At 50.7% G+C, this 18,165-nt stretch overlaps 1 protein-coding gene across 3 annotated transcripts; it reads left to right on the forward strand.

Moving 5' to 3' along the window:
• Positions 1–774: 774 nt before the first annotated feature.
• Positions 775–17,137, forward strand: SIN3B (SIN3 transcription regulator family member B). Of its 3 annotated transcripts, XR_011699758.1 has the most exons (20): positions 775–906; positions 1,558–1,664; positions 2,457–2,610; positions 4,620–4,883; positions 5,265–5,408; positions 5,611–5,733; positions 6,240–6,329; positions 6,751–6,869; positions 7,480–7,687; positions 8,327–8,443; positions 8,796–9,034; positions 9,547–9,730; positions 9,955–10,549; positions 11,047–11,216; positions 11,898–12,071; positions 12,339–12,431; positions 12,710–12,804; positions 13,258–13,462; positions 13,821–16,050; positions 17,041–17,137. XR_011699758.1 is itself a non-coding variant. In XM_071578084.1 (19 exons), exons 1-19 carry the CDS (start codon positions 790–792, stop codon positions 14,049–14,051), a joined length of 3,429 nt encoding a protein of 1,142 aa, XP_071434185.1. In that variant the 5' UTR covers positions 775–789; the 3' UTR covers positions 14,052–16,378. The 3 variants fall into 3 exon arrangements, 2 of the variants coding, with proteins under 2 accessions (XP_071434185.1, XP_071434186.1); XM_071578084.1 differs by lacking the exon at positions 17,041–17,137 and having other exon boundaries at positions 13,821–16,378; XM_071578085.1 differs by lacking the exons at positions 775–906; positions 17,041–17,137 and adding an exon at positions 1,044–1,103 and having other exon boundaries at positions 13,821–16,378.
• The last annotated feature ends 1,028 nt before the right edge of the window (positions 17,138–18,165 follow it).

Below are 18,165 nucleotides of genomic sequence, written 5' to 3' on the forward strand. Positions count from 1 at the left end.
TTGGCACAGCAACAACACTGAGAACGGCAAATATGGAAAAACCACCCCATCCAACTAAAAACCCCAAAACTACCCTCACCTGACATTTTTTCCAGCTACTCCAGAGCAACCCTGGAGCTCAGTGCACACCAGATGAGCCCCCAGTCCCGGATCCTCCGGGCTCCTCCAGCTCCTCGGGCTCCCCCAGCCCCCTCAGCCCCTCCACTCCCGGCCCCCCAATTTCCCCCGGTCCCCTCGGACCCTCCGTCCTCCCCCAGGTCCTGCCGTTCCAGCCCCCCGGGCTCCCCCAGCCCCGACTCTACTCGTAGCGCTGCCGCCCATCTTCTCCAGCCTCGGCGGCTGCTCCGCTCCCCCGGTCCCCTCAGTCCCCCGATCCCTCCATCTCGGTCCCCTCAGCCCCCGGATCTCTCCATCCCGCCTCCCCCATCCCGGCTCCCCTATCCCAATTCTCCTATCGCAATACTCCCATCCGTCTCTCCCATCCCGGCTGCCCCATCCCGGTTCCCCCATCCCGGCTGTCCCAAACCGTCTCGCCATCCAGGTTCCCCTTTCCCAATTCCCCCATCCCGTCTCTCCCACCCCGGTTCCCTCGAACGCCCGGCGGGAGCGCGGCCTGACAGGGGGTGTGACCGACCTTGGGCGGTGGGCGGAGCCTCGGGTGGGCGGAGCCTCGGCCGTGCCCTGGCGCGGGGAGGGGAGGGGGGCGCGTGCCCGCGGGCGCGCCGTGCGCGCAGACGCAGCGGGGGCGCGCGCGGCGCGTCGGGGCCGCGCCGGGGCGGCCGATCCAACATGGCGGCGGGGGGCGGCGGCGGCGGCGGCGGCCGGGGGGCCGGAGGGGGCAGCGCCCCGCGATGGGGCGGAGGCGGCGGCGGCCGGGCCCCCCCGCACGAGAAGCTGCCGGTGCACGTGAGTGTGCGGGGCCTCCCCGCCGGGCGCGGCTCACCCTCCTTTCCCACACCCCACCCCCGCCAAGGGCCGGTTCGCGGCCCCCCCCCCCGCCCTCCCCTCACACACCGGGCCGGCCCCGCCCTGACCTGCCGGGCCTCGCCTCGGCCGCGGGGATGAACTCGCCCGCCCGCCCCGGGGCTTGTCTCCCCTCGCCGGTACCATGGGGGGTTCCCTGGGCTTGTCCCCCCTGCCGGTTCCGTGGGGTTCCTCTGCGGCCGCTCCCGCTGCCCACTCGGGCCTGTGCCCTTCCCTGTGCCGGGCCCCCTCCCTGTGCCATGCCCCGTCCCTGTGCCCCCTCCCTGTGCCGTGCCCCCTGGGGCCTGTGCGCCCTCCCTGTGCCGGGCCCTCTCCCTGTGCCCTTCCCCGTACCGTGCCCCCTCCTCGGCCCCGTGGTGTCCCTCTGGGACCCCGGCCATCCCCCCGGGACCTGTTCCCGGCTCCCCTCCGTGCCCTGCCATCCCCCAGCCCCAGGGAGCTCACCCTGCTCGGACCCCCTACCGTGAGTCCCCCCCAGGTCCCACCACTCCGGTGCGTCGAGGAGCCCCCGCCCCAGTTCGGGGCCCGCGGGGAGCCCCGGGGCTGTTCCCCACCCGTGTTCTCGCTCTGCAGGTGGAGGATGCGCTTTCCTACCTGGACCAGGTGAAGATCCGCTTCGGCAGCGACCCTGCCACCTACAACGGCTTCCTGGAGATCATGAAGGAGTTCAAGAGCCAGAGGTACAGCCCTGGTCCTGCCCCCAGGGAGCTCCTCAGCCTGTCACAGAATCCTGGAATGTCCTGAGCTGGAAGGGACCCCCAAGGATCATCAGTCCAATCCTGGCCCTGCACAGACACCTCAACAATCCCCCCCTGTCCCCCAGAGCGTTGCCCAAACGCTCTTGGAGCTCTGGCAGCCTCGGGGCTGTGCCCACTGCCCTGGGGAGCCTGGTCAGTGCCCACTACCCTCTGGGGGAAGAACCTTTCCCTGAGATCCATCCCAACCCCCTGGCACAGCCCCAGCCCTTCCCTGGGGTCTCAGCCCCTGTGGGGTCTGTGCCTGTACAGGGTCCTGCAGCCTTCACACCCCACCATTCCCCCTCTGCCACACTGCCCTGTCGCGGTGGTGCAGTCACATGGAGGGGGAGGACCTCTGTCCATCCCATCTTTTTCCAGAGATGAAATCCACGAAAAGGCAAATCTATTTTTACTTCCACTCTGAAAAACACATTTTGAAAATAAGTGAAGCAGCTTGAGCACAGAACTGGTGACCTGCCAGCCCTGGAGGGGGTGTGTGTCTTGCCCCTCTGCAAACCTGCACTCTCATCTATCTCCTGCCTGGATAACATTCCCATTGGGAGGCTGCAGTGGTCATTCCCTTTGCCTGGGCTGATCTCTAGGTCTGAGGTTCCCAAACTTACTTCTTACAAGTTGCATCCCTGAGGAGCCAGATGCTTCCCTTCCTCTGGCATTTTCTAGGCTTAACTCATATTTCTGATGGGGACTCAAGTGCCAAACCCTTCTCAATTGCAGCATTGACACCCCTGGAGTCATCAGACGTGTTTCCCAGCTTTTCCATGAGCATCCTGACCTCATTGTAGGATTCAATGCATTTCTCCCTCTGGGCTACAGGATAGAAATTCCAAAGAACGGGAAGTTGAGTATCCAGTCACCTTTGAACAGTCAGGTGGGTCACAGTCTGCAAGTAAAGCCTGTTCTGTGTGTTCCTGAACACATCTCCACGTTTTGGGCTGTGGATATTTTTGTTGCTGAAGTTTGTAGGTGGTTTTACAACCCATGGTAATGGGTATAGTATAAACTTAAACATTTAAAGAACCACAGAATGGTTTGGTTTGGAAGGGACCTTAAAGATCACCTGGTTCCAATCCCCCAATTTATTCTCAAACCACTGTTTAGCTTGCACAGGAATGAGTATCCTGCATGAAACACCACTTCAGGTCCAAGTACTTCAGTCAGATTTCAAAACTGAACTTGCAATTGGCCTGACATAGTTATACAGGTTCTCAGTATGTGGTGTGGACAGTGACACGTTTCAAGAAGGAATCCTGGAAGAACTGAAGTTCCGGGGATCCTGGAAGGGTTGAACTTCCAGTGAGAAACTTATTCAGGCAATAGGCAAAAATACACAGAATTATAAAATGATCAAATTGTTTAGGTTGGAAAAGGTCTTTAAGATCCTGGAGTCTCTGTCAGGTATTGCCCTGCAGTTGGTGACATTCTGCAGTGAAACAAAACTTGCTGGGATGCAGATGGATGTGGCCTCTGCCTGTTTTGTGTTGCTGTTGTGTGGTTGTGGAGGCTGAAATGGAGCTATAAAGTGAATTCTACTGATAAACTTGTGGTTTAACTCCAGTTAGTGGCAGGAACTATCTTTTACATCTCAGTTCCCTTAGACCTCTCTGTTGCTTAGAAATTAATATCTGTAAGAGCCTTATGTTTAATATCCTTAAAGGTGGCAGTTCCTGGGCAATAAGTGGTGGCAGGAGCTGCAGTGGGTGGTGGTGGTGCAGCATCTCAGGTGAGACCAGAAACACCCTGATGGTTACAAATCAGTGGTTCCTGCACCAGGGAGGACTTGGGGGATTTTTTTTAAGTGATGGAGTTAAACTGGATTGGGAAATCGATTGGCTAATGAATCACTTACTCAAAATGAGAGGAGGTGTGAGAGGAGGTCCTCTAAGAACCAGGATTATGGTCATTTCAAGTTGTGCAGCATCAGGGTCATTGGCTCAGGGTGAGTTTTTTGGCAGAGTGAGGGGTTTTTTTGACTCTGCTTAAAGGATGGTGGGTTTGCAGTGTACCTGTTGGGAGCAGTTGTTGTCAAGTTTAATCTCTGCCTGTTGAACATGCTACAGAGTTCCCAAGAACTAGTCTTTCTGCCTGGTAGATATTCACCTATTATTAAATAGCGTGGCCAGCAGGCCCAGGGCAGTGACCCTTCCCCTGGACTCTGCCTTGATGAGGCCACACCTTGAGTGTTGTGTTCAGTTCTGGGCCCCTCAGTTGAGGAAAGAGATTGAGGGGCTGGAGCGGGGCCAGGGAAGAGCAACGAGGCTGGAGAAGGGACTGGAGCACAAGTGCTGTGGGGAGAGGCTGAGGGAGCTGGGGGTGTTCAGCCTGGAGAAGAGGAGGCTCAGAGGTGACCTCAGCACTGTCTGGAACTGCCTGAAGGAAAGTTCTGGCCAGGTGGGGGTTGGTCTCTTCTCCCAGGCACTCAGCAATAGGACAAGGGGGCACAATGGGCTCAAGCTCTGCCAGGGGAAATTGAAGTTGGAGATCAGAGAAAAATTCTTTGCAGAGAGAGTGCTCAGGCATTGGAATGGGCTGCCCAGAGAGGGGATGGATTCCCCATCCCTGGAGGATTTTAAACTGAGCTTGGCCGTGGCTCTGAGTGCCATGATCTGGTAAAGGGACTGGAGTTGGACCAAGGGTTGGACTTGATGATCTTGGAGGTCTTTTCCAACCCAATCCATTCTATGATTCTGTTCACTAATGGACTTACTAAACTAGGTAGGGAAATTGGCTGTCTAATGAAATCTTGCTTTCTTCTTCATGTGGTGATATTTTTTAGCTGAACAGCTTGGCAGCGTTGATGCTGGATTGGTGTTGAACTTGCACTTGTGTTCCTATTCTGACAAGTCTCTCTCTCGTGTGTCTTGTCTCACCTGTCTCCAGGTGCCCCCAGAGCCCGTTCCCAGTGCACTCCCTGGCAGTGGGATGTTGTTGCACTACTCCCAGGAGAACTCACACAATCACAGTGACTGCTCAGAGGACTTCAGGCAACAGCTGCCATACAAAGAAGATAAATCCCAGGTTCCCCTGGAATCTGATTCTGTGGAGTTCAATAATGCCATCAGTTATGTGAATAAGATCAAAACACGGTTCCTTGACCACCCAGAGATTTACAGATCCTTTTTGGAAATTCTTCACACTTACCAGGTAAAAAGTGTTTTGTGGAGGGCATGGTGGGTTTGCTCTGTAGATGTTGAAGCAGTTGTTGTCAATTTATTGAACAGGCTACAGAGTTGCCAAGGACTAATCTTTGTCCAACAACTGCCTTGTGGACATTCACATGAAATGGCAAAAATGTGGAAATTGTAGAACTTTGCAGGGACTGGGGTGTAAAAGGGTCGTACCTGGATCTGTCTTTACTAACCCTCAGTGGGTTTACTGATACTGTGTGAGCAAGGAGGTCCTGTGAGAACCTGGGGCTGTTTGACAGTCATTTCAAGTTGTGCAGCACTGGGGATTTGGGCTTGGGACGAATTTTCTGGCAGAAGGAGATATTTTTGGCTCTAACATCTGTGTGTATCTCTTCAGAAGGAGCAGCTGAACACCAAGGGCCGACCCTTTCGAGGCATGTCAGAGGAAGAGGTGTTCACTGAGGTGGCCAACCTGTTCCGGGGGCAGGAGGATCTGCTCTCTGAGTTTGGACAGTTCCTCCCAGAGGCAAAAAGGTCCTTGGTATGTGTGTGCTTAGAGCAAGGCAGAATATTGAATCCTTTCTGTATGTAGAATACACAAAACGTTATGGTAAAATCATACGTCCAGAAATGAACTGTGCAACTCTTCATTGTGACTGAACCACACGCTCTGTGTCCTGTCAGGATTCTCTGTGTGACTCAGTCGAGAGGAGAACCTTGAAATCATTATTTATTTACTATAGTTCACAGGAAATGGCCCATGTGAAGTGAACAGTGTCCAGAAAACTGAGCATGAGAAGAATCTGGAGCACAGCAAAAAGAGATCCAGACCATTGCTGTTGCGTCCTGTTTCTGGCCCAGCAAAGGTATCTTTTACCAAGTACAGACTTAGAATAATCTGATATTACTTACTGTGTTTAGATAATTGCTTAGATGAAGGTGTAATGAGTATTTCAGGTGGGTAGGTGTTAGATATAAGAAACAGAATTTCAAAGTTATTTTAAAAATAACAATTGCAGTAGAAAAAGGGAGTTTTTAAGGTATGCTGAAATGTTCATCACAGGATGTTGGATACTAAATAGCAAGATGTTCTGCCCTAAGTATTGTCCCTGGAAAGGAACAATTTGTTGCTTCTACAAAAAAAGTCTTCCTTTGGAATTCTCTCTCAAGTGATTCCTTTTTTTGGTTGTTTCTTATTCCCTGGGAGACATTTGACAGAGGTTTCTGTGAGGACTTGACACAGCAATTCCAGATCGGTGTTGGGGAAATCTGAGATCTCAGCCTTTGCAGGGAACTGTTCTGTGTCACCCAAATGGAATTTGGGGTATTTGTGTCACCACATGTTAAATATAACTGCTTTTTCTTCTAACAGAAGAAGATGAAGCTGCGAGGTACCAAAGACCTGTCAGTGGCAACAGTGGGAAAATATGGAACACTGCAGGAGTTCTCCTTCTTTGACAAGGTTAGGTTTTGTTCCCACATTCTGTGGTCTCATCTTCAGCCTTTTATGTGGTTGTTAATTGGATGGTTTTCCATACAATTCATGTGTCAGCTCTTATCAGTTTGCTGACTTTTCAAGGGGTAGGGAAAGACCAAGAAAAGTGAGAATGGGTATGTTTGGAAGATAAATAGGGTATGTTGATTAACATTTTCCTGCATGCTTGTCTCTTACAGATGTGATTTTCTCTATTTTTCAGTGACATTTCCTCATGGCACCAATCTGTAGCAATGAAATTGCTGTTTGAAACTGGACACTTTTGTGCATATTCTCTTGTCAGAGCAGACAAGTTCAGCACTGCACCCATAGTTCAGGCTACTTAGATAGGACTCAAATGCAAGTGGCATTCAGGTGGTGTGACTCTTTTGTCTCCAAACCATTGCAGGTTCGCAGAGTGCTCAAGAGTCAGGAGGTCTATGAGAACTTCCTCCGCTGCATCGCCCTCTTCAACCAGGAGTTGGTCTCTGGCTCTGAGTTGCTCCAGCTTGTCACACCATTTTTAGGGTGAGTTACCAACTGTCTGCTGTGTTGTGGTTTGTAGATCCTACTCTGTTACTTTTTGGAGACATTGTGAACTTTGTTAATCAAGTTTGGGTTTAACTTCAGAAGTATCTTCTCAGTATCTCAACAAGAAGTTGTAGACTCCCAAGAAGAGAGTAATAAAATTTGAAGCTTTAAACCCATCTACTCAGCTGTTAAAGGGTATTTTGAGGAAGATATTTTCCTCTGCCTGTTCACATTCCCTGTTTAATATCTCAAAATGTAATAAAGGTATAAACATGAAATCTGAGAGCAGAGCTGTGAAAAGGATAAATAGTTCTAGCTCTGCTGCGAGTCTCTCGAGCTGTTTGGCTTCCAGCAGAAGAGGGAGAGTCATGTGGCAAATACCAATTTCTCAGGCAGTTAAGGGGAGTATTCATGTAGTGAAGGGAAATGGTTTTCCTACCTCAGGTAATTCAGAGAGAACAATAACAGAGATAAAGTGCTGGTGAAAGATTGCTTACCTCAGTGCTGAGTTTGTTTAGATGTTTCTCCCTCTCTTTTATGACACACATTAACCACCCTAAAACTGTCAGAATGAAATAACAAAATACACTTTTTTGCATTTTTGAAGGAAATTCCCAGAGCTCTTTGCACAGTTCAAGTCCTTCCTTGGTGTGAAAGAGCTTTCCTTTGCCTCTCCACTGAGTGACCGATCCGGGGACGGGATGAGCCGGGAAATCGATTACGCCTCCTGCAAACGCATTGGCTCCAGTTACCGAGCGCTGCCCAAGACCTACCAGCAGCCAAAGTGCAGTGGGAGAACAGCCATCTGCAAGGAGGTACTTTGGGAGCAGCCTGGTCAGCCTCTGGACACACTGCACTCAGGAATTGAAGTGGGGTTATTAGTGCTACAGCTTCTGCGTGTGGATTTCCCTCTTCGGTGCTGACTCACCAGCTTTAGTCTCACAGCAGTTATTCAGCCAGTTTATTGAAATTATACCCACATTTTATCTAAGCCCATCTTAAATTGCATCTTTAATACCTTTTCAGTCTGTGTGCAGACACAAATTTATTCTTTTCTAGCAGAGGATCAGTATGGCCTTTAGAAATAGTCTTTCTCCTGGCAGAGCAGAGGCAGTGCCTGAGGCTCCATTCCCACTGAGAACACACAGCTGCAGTGTGGGGGCTCCCACTTCTCCCACTTTCTCCTTGACTTACAGTTGCTGGTGACTGCAGGTGATCTCTGTGTGTGAGGTGATAGTGAAGGTGCCTTCAAGCTTTCTGAGCAGGGCACAGTTCCAGAGAGACCTCTAATGTGGGTAGCAGTCATGCCACTGACTTGGGAATTAGGTCTGAAGTGCCCAACAGAAACTCAGGGAAGAAGTGTGCAAAAAGAAAAGAGGGAAGTGTCAGACCCCATGAGAACAGCTCTGGGCTCACAAGGCTCTGCTCCATGTCATGTCTTTGCACTTCTGCAGGTGTTAAACGATACCTGGGTTTCGTTTCCATCCTGGTCTGAAGACTCCACTTTTGTCAGCTCCAAGAAGACTCCATATGAGGAGCAGCTGCACCGCTGTGAGGATGAGAGGTTTGAGGTACCTGTGCTGCCGACTGCCCTTCTGCCTCCTCAGAGAGCAAAACTTCTGGCCATAAGCATTTCACTGAATTAACTGGTGTCCAGTTCCTCAAAGTTCTGTTGGTGTTCATTGGTTTGAGCTTAAGTTTGGTGTATTCCACTTGCCTGGAGTTCAATAGCCCTTCCTAGGCATGAGTCCAGTTCTAAATTACATGTTACCTTTGGGACAACTGGCAGAGGTCTGTTTTCCAGTAAAAACCTTCCTGATGCTTCCCAGCTGCACCCAGTGGGGCTGGAATGGAATGCCGGCCACAAACCCGGGCTGCTGCTCTGCCTGTTGTGACACTGTGTGTTCTGTGAACTCCCAACAGCTGGATGTTGTCCTGGAGACGAATTTAGCCACAATCCGGGTGCTGGAGAGCGTGCAGAAGAAGCTGTCGCGGCTGAGCCCGGAGGATCAGGAGAAGTTCCGCCTGGACGACTGCCTGGGAGGGACGTCGGAGGTGATCCAGCGCAGGGCCATCTACCGCATCTATGGGGACAAAGCCCCCGAGATCATTGAGAGTCTGAAGAAGAACCCAGTCACTGCAGTTCCTGTGGTTCTCAAGAGGTAATTCCCATTCTCCCGGATATCTTTCAGAAACTAATAAAGAGTTTTTAAAGCGCTTTTAAACAACTAGTGACAGGACAAGAGGACATAACCCCAAGCTGTGCCACTGAAAGTTGTGGCTGGACATTAGGAGGAATGTCTTCACAGAAAGGGTGGTCAGGCACTGGAAGGGGCTGCCCAGGGAGCTGGTGGAGTCCCCATCCCTGGAGGTGTCCAAGGAACGACTGGACATGGCACTCAGTGCCATGGTCCGATTGACAACATGGTGATCAGTCAGAGGTTGGACTCAATGATCTCAGAGGTCTTTCCCTACCTAAATGATCCTGTGAACTGTTTTCTGCAGGTGTTATTTCAAAGCATAACTCATCATCAGTGGTGGTGCTTTTTTGAATTGACTTATTGCTTGCAGTAATACTGAAAACCTTTTGGTGCATCAGAGTTGGCCACATTAAAATATTTTGGGTGTATTTCTGTGGTTTTCTTTGTGCACTGAACTGACTACATTTATGCAGATTGAAAGCAAAAGAGGAGGAGTGGAGGGAGGCCCAGCAGGGCTTCAACAAGATTTGGAGGGAGCAGTATGAGAAGGCCTATCTGAAATCCCTGGACCACCAGGCTGTCAACTTCAAACAGAATGACACCAAAGCCTTGCGCTCCAAGAGTCTGCTGAATGAAATTGAGAGTGTCTATGATGAGGTGTGTATGATCCTAAACAACCCACCCTCTGTGTCCTTCAGTTTAGAGTGTGGCCTAGACATGTAGGTAGCACTGGGGCCCTGTGCAAGGGGTTGTGCTCAGAGAGTTCTCGGTGAAAAACAACTGTCCCTAGCACAGTGTTAATAATGGCTTATTTCTTCTGGCAGGATTGGCTCTTGAGCATGGATTGGAAGGATCTTTATCTATTTGTCTCTTGATTACAGCATCAGGAGCAGCATTCAGAGGGGAGAAGTTCCTCCACAAACGAGCCTCACCTTATCTTTATCTATGAAGACAAGCAGATTCTGGAAGATGCAGCAGCTCTGATCAGCTATTATGTGAAGAGGCAGCCAACAATCCAAAAGGAGGACCAGGCAACCATCCGGCAGATTGTGCATCACTTTATCCCCGAGCTGTTCTTCTCCCAGCCCCCTGAGCACAACATTTCTGAGGAATCAACAGATGAGGACAGAGAAAACCACCAGGGGCAGAACCTGGATGCTCCTGAGCTACGGAAAAAACACGTGCCTGGGCCTCCGAGCAGTCCTTTGGAGACCAAAGCCACCTTCTGTGATGTTACAGCTGCTGAGCCCCACAACACTCTGGATGATGTTTACAGCCTCTTCTTCGTCAATAATAACTGGTATTTCTTCCTCCGCCTTCACCAGACTCTGTGCTCAAGGCTCCTGAAGATTTATCGTCAAGCTCAGAAGCAGCTTCTGGAATACAGGACTGAGAAAGAGAGAGAGAAACTCCTCTGTGAGGGAAGGAAAGAGAAAACCAATGACCCAGCCATGGAGCTAAGGCTGAAGCAACCAAGTAAGAATAATCCAAGACATGGTCCACTCTTAATGCTCTGGTTGCCAGTGCTCCAGTTCTGTATGTCTGAGTAGCTGGGACCAGCAGGCAGGTCTGTGAGGGGTGCAGAGGTGCAAACCTCTGCTGTATTTGTGATATGTGGACACAGCTCATTTAATAGGGCAGCCAGTGTGTCATTTATCTTCTGAGGGCTCTCATGTGGTTCACAGAGACTTCACACAAGCCCACTGTGCTCAGGTGTTCTCAAGTGTCTTGTTATTAATCTGTTATTTTGGTTTAAAATGTAAATGGCCTCACAAAAAAGTAGTGATTGCACAAGGCAGTCCTGGAAGTGCATGAGATAAACTATTCCAGCCTGTCAGGGCACAAAGAGCTGCCTGTCTGCGAGGACGTCCTCACATGGAATGTCATGGTTCTTGAGCAGTGCTGTCCCTTGGATCTCTTAACTGCACTGTGCCTCTTTCATGCATTAAATGACTGCACTTTGCCCTGCCCAGGTGAGGTGGAGCTGGAGGAGTACTACCCTGCCTTCCTGGATATGGTGAGGAGCCTGCTGGATGGCAACATCGACCCGACGCAGTACGAGGACACGCTGCGGGAGATGTTCACCATCCACGCCTACATCGGCTTCACCATGGACAAGCTGGTGCAGAACATCGTCCGCCAGGTGAGGGCCCCTGGGGGTGTGGGGCTGCACAGCCCCCTCACACAGCCAGGATTCTCACAGTGCCACTGAACCTGAGCAAATTCATTATTAAAGAGTTATATATGAGGAGGAAACGCCCCAGCGGAAGTTTAGTGAGAGGCTTCAGCTTCCATATAGGGGCCACCTCAGTGGATTTACTCTTCCTGGTCTTTTCCTGGAACAGGCTGCCCAGGTCAGTGGTCACAGCACCAAGCCTGACAGAGCTCAAGAAGAGTTTGGACAATGCTCTCAGGCACATGGTGTGACTCTTGGGGCTGGTCCTATGCAGGACCAGGAGTTGAACTCGATGATCCTTGTGGGTCCCTTCCTGGTCCATATTCTGATTCCAATATTTTTTGAGTTTTCAGTCTTTTCAAAATTCTGCTATTTCCAAAATACATCTAAGGCAAAACAAAAACGGTTCAGTCCTTAGTCAAATCTGTCTTCCAGTTCTAGTTGTTAAGGCACATCAGCCCCTCACTCTTCCCTGTTCCTTTGATGACAAAGTCATGAAAAAAAGGCACATGTGGGAAGTCTCTGGAGTTAAACTTGGCTGCTTCAGCTCTGAGGTGATGCTGTACTGAGTTGGGTGCTCTTCAGAACACACTAGAGTTTACTCTTGACCCAGGCTTGCTGACTGAAATCCCCCTTTTTTAATGGAAGCTTCACCATCTAGTGAGTGATGACATCTGCTTGAAGGTGGTTGAGCTGTACCTGAACGAGAGGAAGCGAGGAGCTGCTGGAGGTAACCTGTCCTCCAGGTGTGTGCGGGCAGCCAAGGAGACCAGCTATCAGTGGAAGGCTGAACGCTGTATGGCAGATGAGAACTGTTTCAAGGTAAGGACTTGCTGCCAGGGAACTTGGCTGTGGCACCTTACCTGGGAGAAATGGGTTTGGAAGTGCCAAGGTGAGATGGTGAGAGAGAGCAATGTGGAGAGGAGGTACCAAAACCAGAGCACAAACAGTGAGGGGACAGGCTGGCTCACTGAGAAGTCCCTCAGCTTCTCTCCTAGCTCATATTTGTTGTCCAAATGACTGGTGAATACACAGCACTTTACTGTGAACCCTCATGGCCAATATCTTCTGCCTGTAACTTTGTTACAGGTCATGTTTCTTCAGCGGAAGGGGCAGGTGATCATGACCATTGAGCTACTGGATACAGAAGAAACCCAGACAGAGGATCCTGTGGAGGTCCAGGTAATATCACAGTGATCATGGAGTCTGTATACCACAGGCAAAGCAGATGTCTCAGAATAGTTTCCTGCTTTCTTGTTCCAAAATGAGAGACTTTGCCAGGCGGACTGGTTTACCTGGGAGGTGAGGTGGGGCTGTGGTCACTGACAGAAATGCTGTTAGCAAGAGAGTTTCAACATCAATAAGCCTCAGAATAAACAGCTTGGAAATAAACAGGTTCTTTGCAGTGATACTTGCCCTGAAGAAGTGAAATCTGACTGGAATTGGTCTCCCTTGTGTAGCACTTGGCCAACTACATGGAGCAGTACGTTGGGGTGGAAGGAGCTCCCAACAACCAGAACGATGGCTTCCTCCTGAAACCAGTCTTTCTGCAAAGGTGAGTGCTCCCTCCCTGAGCCACACCTGCAGCAGCTGTGCTGCTTCCTCCCTTCTATGTGGCACTGGCTCTGGGGGATGTGCCACGGCAGCCTCGGGCAAAGGACCTCACCTTGGGGGTCCAGAGGGAGTGGTGCAGTCCAGTGCACTGCATAAGGATGCTGAAGAAGAAATTTATGACCTCTGCACTGAGGTTTGTTCATGGATGTTTGGAATGGAATGGACCTGCCTCAGCAGTCTCTTCTTGGAGTAACTGCAGGTCTGCTTTTTTCCCATTTCACTAAATATTTGTCAGAGCACACACAAATTGCACAGATTGGAGGAAGATCGTGGGGAGAGTTTGGAAAGCTAAATGTGGAAATACAAGCCTCATACTTGTGCTGTGAGCTCTGCCAGCTTAGGAGAAGGCACAGCCAGGTGTGACACATGCTTTGTCATCCGTGTTCTGTTCTAGAAACCTCAAGAAGTTTCGCAAGTGGCAGTGCAAGCAGGTGAGGGCCCTGCGCAGCGAGGTGAAGAGCTCCTGGAAGAGGCTCATCGGTGTGGAAAGCGCCTGCAATGTGGACTGTCGCTTCAAACTCAACACCCACAAGATGATGTTCATCATGAACTCCGAGGATTATATGTACAGGAGGGGAGCTCTCTGCAGAGCCAAGCAGGTGATCTCCTTTTGCTATCCCTGCAGCTTGGGCAGTAGCTGAGGTTGAACATGTGAGCCCAAAGACAGGTACTGATAAGGCTGAATCCCTGCAAACCACACCCAGAAGTTACTGCTCTGTGTTGGATGAAACACGGAGGAGAGCTGGTAAATGCTCTGTATTTTGGGTTAGTTTAGCGGCCTTTTCTTTACCATGCAAAGTTGGACGGGGAGTGGCAAACACTAAGAAACAGGGATCGTTGAATGCAGGTGTGCTGTCCCTGTGTGGTGCCCAAATCACTCACATCTCAGCTGTGCCTGTGAGAGCTTTGCCTTCTCCCCCAGAAACCCCTCAGTGACCTTCACTGTCCCACTTCCAGGTGCAGCCCATGGTGCTGCTGAAGCACCACCAGCAGTTTGAGGAGTGGCACAACCGGTGGCTGGAGGAGAACGTGTCCATGGAGGCAGTGGATATGGTCCAGGACTGGCTGATGGGGGACGAGGACGAGGAGATGGTGCCCTGCAAAACGACGTGTGAGACGGTGAATGTGCACGGGGTGCCCGTGAACAGGTACCGGGTGCAGTACAGCCGCCGTCCCGCCTCGCCCTGAGCCTGCCCCGCCCTGGGGCTGCTGGGCCAGCACAGGCACCCTGAGCATAGTGGTGGGAATGCAATGTATGTATCCATGGTATTTATCCAAACAGCATTTTACTTCGGATTATGATGTATTTTCCATATGGCATAGACTTGTCTCCTTGCAGTGTAACCCTCCAGCCATCACAAAGAGACTTGTAAAAGCTTTCTGGGAAAGGGGCTCTTGGCATTGCCACACTTCTTAGTAGTTTCCTGGCTTTAGGCCACTGCTGACCAGCCAGTCCTGGAAGGCTCAGTGAGGGGGTGAACTACCACTAGTGGCTTTGTTGGAGAGATGGAGCTGGGCTGGTGTCTGAGTAGATGCTGGCAGCTGCTTCTACTCTGAAGAGTTTAATATTCCCTATCTGCCTGAATTTATGCCGTCTTGGAGCCTGCAGAACTCTTCAATGTGACCTGAGAGTGCCAGAGGGGCTGGGAGCACCCAGCACAGCTCAGCAGCCCTGCTCTGCATTGGCTTTGTGGGGATGATTCTTGCTACTGGTGCTCTGGTGAGAAAAATGCCAAACTGAGACAAGGGTGATGAGCAAACTGAAGCTCTGGCTGCCCCTCACTCACCGAGGATTCTGGATGTGAACTGAGGGGAGGGAATTGAGCTGCAGTGCCAGGCCAGGGAGCCATTCACGGCATGAGGACCCAGCAGCCGGTGCTGCTCCGGGAGCTGAGGGGCTGCTGCAGACTCTGCCTTCTCCAGCAGGAGGGAGGAACATCCACTGCGAGATCTGGCCTGGTTTTTTGTTTGTTTTTTGCATGTTGATGGGCAGCTCCGGAGCGGTGCCGGCGCTCCCTCCCCCGGGCACGCCCGGGCTGCGCTGGGTTGTGTCGTGTCCGTCCGTCGGCAGGTGGAGCTCCCGCAGCGCGGCGAGTGCTGGAGCCGAGCTATGTCGCACGGACTCTCCTCTTCCTGCTGGCTCAGCACAGCCGCTGGATTTGCAGGGACACATGGAAATCTGTCCTGGGCAGTGTGAGATCCAGCCACGACCATCGCAGATGAGCTCTGCCACTGAAGCGTCTGCACTGCTCTCGAGGCTTTTCTGCCAAGGAACCTGACAAACCCTGCCCAGCTCTGTGCAGAACACATCACTCATCTGCCTTCATCTAGTGAGGAATCAAAGAAATGTAGTTGTGTCTGTCCTGCAGCCCCCTGGGACTTCACTCCTGTTCTGCAGGGGCCGAGGGCAAGCACAGTGTCCATGGAGTGTATGACAAACATAACGTCTTGAGGCATATCCAGCCTCCCTTCAGCTTTGCCTCCAACTTTTTCCTGGCTTTTAGGGCAATAAACCTCCCCACCCTGATCCTTTCTGTGGCTTTGATTTTTAGGTTATTATTTCTGCCAGACCTAAGGAGCAGCCTGTAGGATTTGTCCTGGGTTATTTCCACTCTACGACATTTGGTTTCGCAATTGTCCCACTTGACAGTAGAAAAATGGGCCTTTGGGGTACATCTAATAGAAAACTGTCCTGATTCTTTGTCTTTTTTGCAAAATAATCTGTAGGAGGGAAGCAGGGAGGCCAGTCTCTGGCATTTGTGGCCACTTGCACAACCACTGCCAGCAGAGACTTTTCATCAAGAACTCCTGTTCTCATCATCTGGGTCTCTGCTAAACTTTGGTTACTCAAGGAAGTGAAGGTTCTTCCCCTGCTCTTGCTGCTGGAAGTGATAAGAGACACCAAGGGCTGGGGGGAGCAGGGGGACAAGCCCAGTGCAAAGCACAGTGTCCCCCTTTGGCCTCCATTCAACTCACCAAAACACACCTCAGTCTTGCTCCCCTCTCTGCTGTGTCCCAGTGGAGATGACAACTGTGCCAAATTTTATGGTTTTATGATACAGAAAACTGTTTACTAGAAAATAGGTTGCAACTTGTGGCTTAAAATGCATTTGATTCCAGGTGTGCCAAGGTGGGAACCACCCCCTGTACCGTCCTGGTCCATCGCCCCATCTTAAGTGTACTTCAGGTATTTTGAAGCATCCTTATTTTGTAAACCTTAATTTATAATCTGACCAGATGAAGCAAGACTTTTGCCCTTTACAATGCTATTGTCTCAAAGCTGAGAGTAGCAAGTGGTGAGAAGAGAATAAAAGGCAGGTTTGAGGGGCTTGTTTGTGTCTGAGGGTTTCAGCTCGACCTCTGTTTATCTGCACGACCTTGAGAGTTTGTTCTTCCATTTGTTTGAAGGATCTTTGCTTTTGGGCTTGTAATTGCTTTGCCAGCTCCTTGAATGTAGGGTTTTTTTTATATTTATTTGCACATTCAAGTAAAATAAAATATTGATTTTAAAAGTCTGCAGCTCTTGCTGTTTTAAATTTCTTTTCTATTAATTTAAACTTTGTGACAATCCCCAGAATTGATTGTCTTGTACCTGAAACTGGATTTTAAATTATAGAAAAATGCAGTTGAGAAGTTGGATGAACTTCCCTTCCAGCAGTTCCTGGACAGGGTGTAGGATGTGCTGATTTATCTGTGTGTCAGCTCGTTTCCAGCAGGGCAGCAAGTGCTCAGGGAGGGTGTGAGCAGAGCACTCACCAAGGGAAAAGGGAAATATATTCCCTGCAAGGAGCCTCCAACAGAGATCACACACAGCATCCCATATCTGTGCTGCCAAAATCTCTTTTGGAGGGGAGTGGGGAGTCCATGGGGTGGCACAGCTGCTCCATGCAGGGAGAGGTTTCAAAAAGCAACACTGGAACAGCTGGAGCTGTGCCAGGGGGTTGGGATGAATCTCAGGGAAAGGTTCTTCCCCCAGAGGGTGGTGGGCACTGACCAGGCTCCCAAGGCTGCCAGAGCTCCAGGAGTGTTTGGACAATGCTCTGGGGGACAGGGTGGGATTGTTGGGGTGTCTGTGCAGGGCCAGGGGTTGGACTGGGTGGTCCTTGGGGGTCCCTTCCCACTCAGGGTATTTATGTCATGCCAGAAAGCCTGTTCTTGCAGTTTGGTTTCTTTGCAGGAGCACCTTTGCCACAGGGATGAGGCACAATCTGGCCCAGACCAACCCCAGGAACCACCCTCAGGAAAGTGCCTGACTCCAGCTCTGACATCCACCAGCACATCTGGTCCAGGTTAAGGCAACACGACTGCAGCCATGCAAACAACCCTCCACCCACCTTTCCCTCAACCTCCCCGAATTCCTGGGTAATAACATGTTGAGCTGTGCTCCCTGGGAGCCCTGCACAGCAAATGAAGCAGGGGGTTTGTGCAGATGAAGCTGCAGTGATGTGACCCAGAGCTGATAGGAGTTTCCTTGACATCATCCCCAACGCTTCCGTTGCCACAACAAAAGGCAGCTCAGCTCTCTGTGCAGCCCCTTCCCTGCCCTCAGGGAAACAAACTGTTGTTCTCCCAGTAACAACCCTCTGAGGCCTGAATTGCACGGAATAATTTGATTAAAAGGATGGTGGTGGGGTCTCGGAGGACACAGTCCACTTTACACGAATGTTCTCACAGAGGTCTTGGCCCTCCCACAAAGGGGACATTGCCTCTGCTCCAGGGGAGGGATGGCCAGAGGTGACATCACCCAAGAGCAGTTGGAGGTCTCAACAAGGACAGCTTTGGCCATGACAAACACCTTAAAAATACCTTCAGCTTCAGGTTTGCAGGATGGAATAAAAATAGGTGGTTTTCTCAATTGAATTCAGAATTGCTAAAGGGAGTACCTGAGTTCAATATTTAATATTTCAGGACTTTTTGAACCTTTCCATATCAGTGATGCACAAGAAAGTCAGGGCTGTGAACCAGCAAAAGAGTCTAAAACTGTGTGTGCAAACATGAGGTGAGTTTTATTTCATGCTTCAGTGATTCCTCTGGGTTAGAACTAAATAACAGCCTTGGTGAAACTAAAGGTGTGCTCTACCAGGGTAAAGACCAAATTAAAGTCTAGGAATTCCAAACCAGACCCATGCTAAAGAATGAATCCAAAGAGACTCCTCTGAGACCTGGTGCTGGCAAGGGGTGATGATGAGATGATGATGAAGATGATTGATGAAGATGATGATGACGAAGATGATGATGATGATGATGGCTGTGCCAGCTCCTGCCCCAGTGTCATTATCTTGCTGAGAAAGTACCAAAAGAA

Source organism: Pithys albifrons, chromosome 27 (assembly GCF_047495875.1).
Source record: "Pithys albifrons albifrons isolate INPA30051 chromosome 27, PitAlb_v1, whole genome shotgun sequence".
Classification (NCBI taxonomy): Eukaryota; Metazoa; Chordata; class Aves; order Passeriformes; family Thamnophilidae; genus Pithys; species Pithys albifrons.

What these genes read in the sequence shown, in the direction of transcription:
- SIN3B (XM_071578084.1), top strand. Translation starts at nt 790, where the DNA reads ATGGCGGCGGGGGGCGGCGGCGGCGGCGGCGGCCGGGGGGCCGGAGGG. An exon ending in AAGGAGTTCAAGAGCCAGAG is followed by an intron (nt 1,665 to 2,456) that starts GTACAGCCCTGG and finishes TCTCAATTGCAG; the next exon opens with CATTGACACCCCTGGAGTCA. An exon ending in GAACAGCCATCTGCAAGGAG is followed by an intron (nt 7,688 to 8,326) that starts GTACTTTGGGAG and finishes GCACTTCTGCAG; the next exon opens with GTGTTAAACGATACCTGGGT.